The following is a 10,089-nucleotide window of genomic DNA, read 5'->3' as shown; positions in this document are numbered from 1 at the left end:
AGAGAGAGAGAGAGAGAGAGAGAGAGAGAGAGAGAGCACTGCCTATTGAGGATGCCATCCACGCTCTTCTGGGTTGGGTCGGTACAACTACAGAGTCTTACTGAGGCTGTTCGAGCAAGGACCTTTTATCTATCAACGACGAGTAGAGAAGGGTGCAAGGGGCCAGGTGGAGCTCAACGTATAGGGATGGGAATGGTGACAGGCCTCTCCACATTAGCAGCTACAACCACCATCACTGTCAGGAAGGATATCTCTCTTCTTCAAGCTTCCTGAGCAGGCAGCGCACAGAGAGAGAGAGAGAGAGAGAGAGAGAGAGAGAGAGAGAGAGAGAGAGAGAGAGAGAGAGAGAGAGAGAGAGAGAGAGAGAGAGAGAGAAGAAGAAGAAGAAGAAGAAGAAGAAGAAGAAGAAGAAGAAGAAGAGTTCAACTACAGTAAAGCATGAGATAGAGTGAGAGAGTGGAGTGGCAAGAGACAGCATGAAAGAGTGGAGTGCCACGTGTCCCACCACAACGTTTAATCATGAAGTTTTTTGAACTCTTAAACATTTTTTCTCCTTTCAAAATGCCTCTTTTACACCCTAAAGAACTACCTTCCAAAAAGGAGAAAAGTGGTACCACCTATGCATGCTTTGACCCTCCTAGATTTGAAAATAAAGCAATAATGAGCTTTTTCCACTATTATCACACACATAAGCTAAATGGGCTTTACGTAAACAAGACAAAGCTTATCTTGAGCATAGGCATCTTCATTGGTAGGAGCGTCGTATGGGTTGGTTGAAATCGACTCCCGAATCCATGGGTTTGTGAAGATAAGGCTTGAATTGATCGGATTAGGTGGCTAGATTTTTCTTAAGTACAAAAACTCTCAAAAACTGTTAGAAATTTTCCATGAATTGTTATGTAATTTTTAGAGACTTTTTGGGAATTTTCGGGCTCAAAAAGGGTATTCTTTAGTAAATAAATGGGCTATGGAAGAATAAAATTGATTTTTGGGATTTTGGAAATTTTTATGAACAGTGGGAGAATTTCTACAGAGGTTGAATTGAGCTAATAAATTAAAGGATATTTAAAAATGAGAATTTTGATGGGATTTGGGAGGGTTTATAGAAAGTCTTTTATAAGCTTTTGAAAAAGCTAAGCTTTAATAGCTTTTTGAAAAAAAGAAGCTTGTAGTTATAAAGCTTTATTAACTAAAGCTTAAGAAAAAGCTTTAGGTGGCCAAATTGCACAGCATGGAGGTGAATTTTATAAAATAATTTAGGAGGAAAAAGATCGTTGTGCGCTGAGAAAGATGAAGTGAAGCAAAACTAAGAGTGGTTCTTGAGGCCCTCAAGGTGAGAGAAATCCATCGGTGGTGGCCGATCGCAGGAAGAGGATTTGAAAATAGAAAAACCACTTTTGGATTTTAGGTTGTTTTCAAATTGAAAAATTAGTATTCCACCTTGGAAGGACCATTGAGTAATAGATTTATGGGTTTTTGTTATCCATTGGACAAAATATATGTGTTTCTTGTAAAACCTTATACTTTGTATGCTTGTATTAAAAATTTTACCTTTGGCCAACCTCTTCCACTTCTTTATCCACTAGCTCTTTACCGCTTCAATTAATTGCAATCTATCTTATCTCTGATATCACTGTTGGACGTTGACATGAACCCATAATAGTGATTGCCCCCAAAAAAAAAATCGAAAGATAAATAGAACAAACAAAATACTCAATACATAATGTTGGGTCCAATTTGCCCCAAACGAGTGAACGTAGCTACGCTTCCTCTTGGTGTACTTTAATATATTTCATGGGTAGCTTTTGGGGCTCAAAAATAGTATGCTTTACAAACATGTAGACTTCTTCAAGAATAGTATTCTTCAAAAGTGGTTTGCTTTAAAAATGGCTTTCTTGAGAGTGCAAGCTAGGCTTCTTTAAAAATAGGTGTAAGCCTTGAACCTTATAAAAATGCACATGTCTTTAAAAATAAAATATGCACAAGGCAGATTTTGGTGAGTAGAGATGTTACCTTTATTGAGAACTCAATTCATCCCATGCTTTTATACAAAAAATAGCAAAATGTATGCTATAATACTGCCTTTGTATAATGTCGGACACCCATATGTGGAGAAAATGAACGCTCAACAAGGTGCTATAAACAACCCACACTGATTGAAAATCAACTCGAATTTCAATCCACAAATCAATATATTGATGAGGTCATTATGGATGATGCACTGGATGAGGAAAGGGAAACCATATAGGCATCCTATACAGGCATCCAAGAGTATGCCAAAATGGTTGGTGTAGAAATTGCCGGATAGCAAATTAGCTACTCCTTTGCCTAACAAGACACGTATGTTCTCATCATGCATCTTATTCTTTTGTGGATCATGCTCTCATTACTAGTATATATATAATGAAGAGGAACATGTTTCCTTTGAGGAAGCATAGGAAAACGATCTATGGATACAAGCAATGCCTACAGGATGAATACGACTCAATCCTCAAAAATGACACTTGGTATTTGGCAAATTTACCCAAATTGGGTTTATGAACTTAAGTGTGAAGAAGCTGATGGTAGCGCTGATTTCTCTACAAGGCAAGGCTTGTTACAAAGGGTTATGCTCAAGAGAAGAGCATACATTATGATGAGACCTTTGCCCCCATGTCTCATATGGCTACAATCCAGTGTATCATTGCATTAGCAACGCATCATGGATGGAATGTACATCAATTAGAGGTCAAGAATGCCTCAATTTGCATGAGGAGGTTTATGTATCTCAACCTCGTGGATGGAATGTACATCAATTAGAGATTCAAGAATGCCTTCTTGAATGGTGATTTGCATGAGGAGGTTTATGTATCTCAGCTTCATGGTTTTTCTCAAAAGGGACACGAGTCTAAAGTATGCATGTTAAGAAAAGATTTATATAGCCTTAAGCAACTCCCAAAGCATGGTATGAGAAGATAAGTGCATAGTTGGTTACAAATGGTTTTTGCAATAGTCCAACTGAGAGTACCCACTATGTAAAGAGGAGTAAGAATTGTTTTTTGGTCATCATTTTATATGTTGATGACATACTTCTCATAGGCCCTATAATAAGGAGAAGATTTCAGCCTTCAAGGCTAAAATTAGAGACTACTTACACAGTTTATTTCTAAAGACGGTTTTAAAGATTATAAGCCTATTGTTACACTTGATGCATCACTTTATTAATAGGATGTTGGGTGCCTTATCTATTTCTGCAATACGAGGACATACATTCAGTTTGGGTCTCCCAGCTGAGCAAGTTTATGCACAATCCTAGAAGTAAGCATTGGCAGGCTACCAAGCAAGTATTATGATACTTACAAGGCACTCAATCCCTTAGGCTAAGGGGGTGATATTCATCTGCATGATTTTAGTGATTCTAATTGGGCTGTATGTTATGGCACATGAGTGTCTAGTAGTGGCTTTTGATTTCATCTTGGTGATTCATGTATATCATGGCTCAGCAAAAGAAGCATCCACCAATGATGGCAACTTTGAGCTATGAAGTTAAGTACATGTTATTTTTTACAGTGATAGTGGAGTGTGTATCATGGCTCAGATGCCTTTTTGTTTTCATCTTGGTGATTCATGTATATCATGGCTCAGTAAGAAGTAGCCTAACGGTGGCAACTTCGAGCTTCTTTCTTTGTGCAAGTTCTACAAGAGTGGTACACTAGCCAATTTAGATCTCAAGTGATACTAACAAAGCATATAGGGAGCAATTATCAAGGAACCCTAGGAAAGTTAAGACATTGAGGTGGACGATAGCATAGTATGGATGTCATTGGGCTACTAAAGAAGAGGCATATTTTAATGTTTTCGATGCGAAGGAGCAACCTAGCATGGTGGAGGAGCAACGGAGCTTGGTGATGGAATGCTTAAGAATGGTAAAGGAACAACCAAGTAGTAGGGCAAAGGAGCCAAAAGATTAATGGGATGGAGGAGCCATTGATCATCATGCAAAGGAGTCATTGATCAAGGAGATAGAGGAGCCACTAATCGTTAGGATACGGGTCTTAAAGAGTAGTGAGGTGGAGGAGCCATGGCTGAACAAGTGAGGTGACAAAGAGCCCAGCAAGGGAGGCTTCCATCAAAGAATAGCGAGATAGAGGAGCCACTAATCATTAGGATATAGGTTTTAAAGAGTAGCGAGGTGGAGGAGCCATGGCTAAACATGTGAGGTGACAAAGAGCCCAGCAAGGGAGGCTTCCATCAATAGAGACCCTCCTTTATAGATATATTTAAGGAGTTCAGGTGGGAGATAAGCAACAATAACTTGTCCAATGAAGTTAACACCTATGGTGACATGAGATGGCCCCTATTACTCATAGGAGATTGGGGAAGAAAGTAAGTGTAGAAGGGTGTGTGTATAATGTGTCCACCAACCAATCCTATAATGAGTATGTATGCATACATATGCATGAGACACACACACACAAAAGCATAATTATTTACGCACTTTTTTAAATTAGCATTAGGGTCTTTATACTCTCAATGCAACAATGAAGCTGCCCACCATCCCAAATTGTGCCAATCACCTAGATTGTGTAAAGACCTAAGCCAAGTGTGGGCAGGAGTGCTCACATAACCCGGTTTGTAGTGTTATTTTCTTGGTTAGAATTTAGAAAATCTCAGCTAGAATTTGATGTTGCCTTTCATTTTAAGGGTTGAAATTTGTACATTTTAGTTATAAATACCGGTATTTGTACGATTTCTAGTGATTTTCAAGCACAAATCTTTGTTAAACATTGCCTTTAATTTTAAGGACTGAAAAAAAGGCTGAAAAAAAACATTTTTTTTCGAGCACTGGTGAGCAGGTTGTATGCATGCGTGGGAGGCAAAAAACAAGAGGAGGGGGAAGGAAGGGGGTGTGTTGCCACTTTCGAGGTTTTTTTTTGGGTACGGCCACTAAAGTAGATTCAAACCTAGTACTGCTACGATGAGAGTCAATGAGCGCTGGCCATCGCCCTAGAGAAGGGGGCACTAAAGTAGATTCAAACCCAGAACCTCTACGATGGGCTCTATTGTCCTAGAGAATGGGCCACTAAGATTCAAACCCACTACAAGAGTGAATGGGCGCCCTAGAGAATTTGGGGCTAGGTCATATGTTTAAAGCTATGAGGACAAGTGGTGGCTAGCTTAGCAAGGGGAGGTCGCCAAACAAAGCGATGCTCTTGGGACTGCCGTTTCAAGGCTTCGTGGGCTTCGCCCCACAAACAAGCCTTTCCACAACAAGCGTTTCAAGGCTTCGCCCCACAACAAGCCTTTCCCCCCCCCCCCCCACACTATATCATCGTCAACAAACTACCTCATTGTGTGCCCACCCATTTGGCTCTCCATCCCCTCCATCCCTCTCTCTCCGACCCTCCCCTCTCTCTAAGAGGCCATGGCGGCATCCCAGGCCCTCGCAAGCTCCTTTGCCTGCTTCGATGGCCTCAAAGCTTGCAGCCCTCCTGGCCGAGTTTCTGAGCCCTTGCCAAATGTTAAAATGGGTATGCATCCTTCTCTCCTCTTCAATTGAATGCAATTAATGAGAGATAATCAGTTTTGGCAGAAATGCTGTCAATGCACTTGAAAAAAGCATAATCAGTTCTGGGTTGTAAGAGAGGAGTGCAATTAATGCATTCAAATGACATTATTTAGTCGTGGGAAGTAAGAAAAATGTCAATGAATGTAGGCATGGCACAAGGAATGATCAGTTTTGGAAGCAATGCATTCAATGCACAAGCATAATCAGTTTGGGGCAGTGCAATTAATGCATTCAAAAGGCATGATTAGTTGTGGGAAGTTCAAAAAATATTGCAAGGAATGTTCTAGAAGGCTTGCATGGCTCAAGGGATTTGCTTAAATCATTGCTTTTGCTAAGACTTAGAAGAAGAAAGCAATGACTGAAAGAAGACACACAGTTGCACTGGAGAAAGAGAGGAATGAATAAAAGAAGACATTTTCTGATTGAGTTAGCTATGCAATTTTGAAAGAATTGGTTCCTTAGGGGCTTAACACAGTATTGGGTTAGTTCATGATGCATGCAATTTAGTCCATGATACAATCTTGGGTTCATCCAACAACAAATGCATGTTGAGTCCTGCACTCTCTAGAGAGTCTTTGTGGGTTAATGAATAAGATTGGTTGATCAAACTAATAGTTAAATGTAAGATCTAGATAGTTGAGATCCTTTTTGCAAGGCTCAACTGCTGAAAAGTACATGTTTTTTCCTGGCTTTTGCAGGCCCTAAAGCCACAACTAGAGGCATAAGGGCTATGGCTTCTCCCACAGCTTCCACACCAAAAAGAGAGACAGACCCAAAGAAGAGAGTGGTGATCACAGGTATGGGTCTTGTTTCTTGCTTTGGAAATGATATCGACGTATTCTATGATAAGCTTCTCGAAGGGAAGAGTGGTGTGGGCTACATTGACCGCTTCGATGCTTCCAACTACTCCACCAAGTTTGCTGGCCAAATCAAAGATTTTTCTGCCAAAGGCTACATTGATGGGAAGAACGATCGCCGCCTTGATGACTGTTTGAGATATTGCTTGGTCAGTGGAAAACGGGCCCTTGAGCATGCCGAGCTCGGAGGCGAGAAGCTTGGCAAGGTGATGCACTGCAGTCATTGTGCTGCTTCTTGATCTTATCTTATTTGCAAGAAATCTGCTTAGTGTTAAGCTCAAAAGGAGTCTGAATTTAGATGAAAACTTCCACTCAGGAATGACAGACACTTACTATGAATCTTTCTGTAAAAACATTAAGGATTCACAAACAACATGTGTTGATCTCAAGTTTATTTATTACCATGTGGTGTTGTTGCAGGTTAACAAACAACGTGTAGGTGTCTTAGTAGGCTCGGGAATGGGTGGCCTATCAGTTTTCTCAGATGGTGTGAAATCATTGGTAGAGAAAGGATACAAGAGAATCACACCTTTTTTCATTCCCTACTCCATCACAAACATGGCATCAGCCCTGTTGGCAATTGAGCTGGGATTGATGGGTCCGAACTACTCTATTTCAACAGCATGTGCCACAGCAAACTACTGCTTCTATGCTGCAGCTAACCATATTAGAAGAGGGGATGCAGATATAATGGTTGCAGGGGGCACGGAGGCAGCCATTGTCCCTGCTGGCTTGGGGGGTTTCATTGCTTGCAGAGCTTTGTCTTCAAGAAACGACAGCCCTGAAACGGCTTCCCGGCCTTGGGACAAAGAGCGGGAAGGCTTTGTGATGGGAGAAGGGGCTGGAGTGCTGGTAAGTAAAGCTTTCATGTCTGGTTTTTACTCTCTTTTTTGCAGGTGTTGCAGTTTTATGCTGTAGAGAGCCTTGGATTGAGACTTTAGTGGCAAATCGACTGTGTTTTTGTGCTGGAGGTAATGGAGAGCCTGGAGCATGCAATGAAGCGAGGGGCTCCTATAATTGCTGAGTATCTGGGGGGTGGCGTTACATGTGATGCTCACCATATGACCGACCCCAGGGCCGATGGTTTGGGCGTATCATCATGCATCGAACAAAGTCTTAAAGATGCTGGAGTGTCACCTGAAGAGGTGAGAATTTCAGAATTTTTATCACACAAGATTAAGATAAATATACATGCATTAGTAGAGGTTATTGTGTTGGATGTGTTTATAGTTTATAAGAAAATTTAATGTTTTGCAGGTAAATTACATCAATTGCCATGCCACTTCCACACTTGCTGGAGATCTGGCTGAGGTGAATGCCCTTAAGAAAGTGTTTAAAGAGTCTTCCGAGATCAAAATCAATGGTACAAAGGTACAAATCACTCTCTAAGAACCTGTACACATGTGAATAGATTTTATTTGTTGGAGTAAAGGAGTTTTTGGATGCGTAGAGAGAGGGACAGAGAGAATTCTTTTAGACAATTGCAAGAGACATGAATTGTTGTAATTACTTGCCGATTGCATTTTGGGTGCCTACATTGCTGCCCGAGTTTCTATCCTCTTGCTTGCTGGACTGTCCCCTCCTAGACCCAGGGCCTGGTTAAGGAGCGTAAAATGTCTTCCATTCTGCCTCACGTGATCCAGGTGTTCTCAACTGCAAGACTTACGGTTTGGTTCCAAATGCACTGTATTGGCTGTAAACACCTTCATGGAGGGTAATCATTGGTCCATGGCCCCACTGAAACAGAAGCTTACAATCCATGGAGACTCGAATTAGAGCCAATCTTTGGAAACACAATTGGCCTTAAATGCAAAGTATGGAGTAAAACCACAGACAAACGATTGCCCCCTTCTCTTTTTGATGAACATCCTCTATTGGTCAGCTAGCTGGCTGATTTGTTGGTCTCCCTCTGGTGGTGTGGGCCAGCCCCAGTTGGCCTCCCACTCTAGGTCCATGTGGGCATTCCTCTACCCAGCCATCCACAATTTTGGTGTTCCACATTTGGTTTCCCACCAACATTTATCCGCGCTGTGTTCAGATCCATCTTCCCCAGTATATGCATGTGTGCTCATCCCAAATCCAAGAGTCCAAGAGGTGGGTGCAAGAACTGGAGATGTGCCGGTTTTCCACACTAAAACTATGGGTCTTCTCTGCAAGCCTCCAAGTAGGATCACAAACTGATAAGTACGCCTTGGCCCTTGAAAGGTCCACCATCAATGCAAGGCCTCCAGTAACCTCGTCATCTGTGCTTAGTCACATGGAGCACTATCTTTGGAAAACATTATTGACTCTTCTTTTTAAAGAGAGATGATTATAGACAATTTCCTTGTAGTGCACTCCTTGTAAAATTCATCCTTTAAATATCAGTTTATGAAATTTAAGGTCATGATAGCTTGAAAATTTACATGCAGTCAATGATTGGGCATTGCTTGGGAGCAGCAGGCGGAATTGAAGCCATTGCGACAATCAAGGCTATCACAACTGGGTGGATACACCCCACAATTAATCAATTTGTAAGTATGAAGTGTGATTTTTTTGCATGTACTTCCATGTATAAGAATAATACTCTTTTAAGTAAGAGTATATGTCTGTGTTGTAGAATCCGGAGCCCTCTGTCACATTTGATACCGTCCCCAATGTGAAAAAGCAACATGAGGTCAATGTTGGTAAGTTTTCTATGCTTGTATGTAAAATCAATGGGTGGTCTACATAAACACCAGAATATTATGTTTACTTTGCAATATATATGCAAGGTGTCTGGGTTCAAACTCATGCTCCATACTGGGCAGCTTGGTCTGAAAGCCACTCATGCCAACATCATCAAAATTCTTATCAAAGTGAAATAAAATGAATCTCCTAAGTGCTTCACTACTACTACATGTGTTTCTGGTAATGAGTAAGTTGGGCATTGAAATCGAATAATATGAGTTATGTTTAATTTGCAGGGATTTCTAACTCTTTTGGATTCGGAGGACATAACTCCGTCGTCGTCTTTGCTCCTTATGTTTGAACACATTTTTGTTGCGGGCATTTTATCCCATATAGTTAGAAGGGAGTACAGAGATCCATACACAAAAGCAACTTTGTCATCGTTGATAAAAAGCTTGAAGAGTGATTGATCATGAGTACTTAGTCCAATGTGACTGCTTTTCTTCTTGACATTTACACCACCATTTTGGGAATAAATTTGCTACTTGTCCGATGCTTTTTCTTCATGCATATGTACACATATGCGGATGGGATTTCTGTTCAAATTAAATGCAACCCTAACTTATCTCAACTGCTGAGTACATATTTAGCATCTTTTTGAGTCATAGGGATAACTAATCTTTAACGTAATCAGACACTCACATGAAGTGCTCAAGCTATGGTTATTGGCATACATCATGCAAAAGCTAGCCATTGCAAAAAAGGTAGCGATGGCTTGGGCCCCAGCACTCATGGATCCCCTCAACGTAAACTATTGCACTAGTTATTGTTGTCCTTGCATTAAGGAGCTGTAAATTTTGGATCCACTGCAAGGAAAGAGAAAAAATTTCAATGAGTAAACAAACACTTGTGGAGTATGCATTTGCATCATCTTGATCATGTTCAAACCTCAATATGCAGAAGCCAATATGCTAAACATATACAACTAGTGTTGCCCTCACATACGCTCCTCCGTGTGATATGATTTCATCCTTA

General features: G+C 40.8%; 1 protein-coding gene across 1 annotated transcript; it reads left to right on the top strand.

Moving 5' to 3' along the window:
• The first annotated feature begins 5,318 nt into the window (after window positions 1–5,318).
• LOC147611538 (3-oxoacyl-[acyl-carrier-protein] synthase I, chloroplastic-like) lies at window positions 5,319–9,607 on the top strand. Its single transcript, XM_086784646.1, has 8 exons — window positions 5,319–5,510; window positions 6,247–6,611; window positions 6,826–7,257; window positions 7,377–7,550; window positions 7,663–7,776; window positions 8,817–8,918; window positions 9,005–9,071; window positions 9,351–9,607. Exons 1-8 carry the CDS (start codon window positions 5,405–5,407, stop codon window positions 9,413–9,415), a joined length of 1,425 nt encoding a protein of 474 aa, XP_086640772.1. The 5' UTR covers window positions 5,319–5,404; the 3' UTR covers window positions 9,416–9,607.
• The last annotated feature ends 482 nt before the right edge of the window (window positions 9,608–10,089 follow it).

Source organism: Cibotium barometz, chromosome 47 (assembly GCF_041138505.1).
Source record: "Cibotium barometz isolate CiBa-2024 chromosome 47, ASM4113850v1, whole genome shotgun sequence".
Taxonomy (NCBI): domain Eukaryota; kingdom Viridiplantae; phylum Streptophyta; class Polypodiopsida; order Cyatheales; family Cibotiaceae; genus Cibotium; species Cibotium barometz.
The sequence above is the reverse complement of the archived record's forward strand: the minus strand, read 5'-3'. Positions and strand labels throughout refer to the sequence as shown.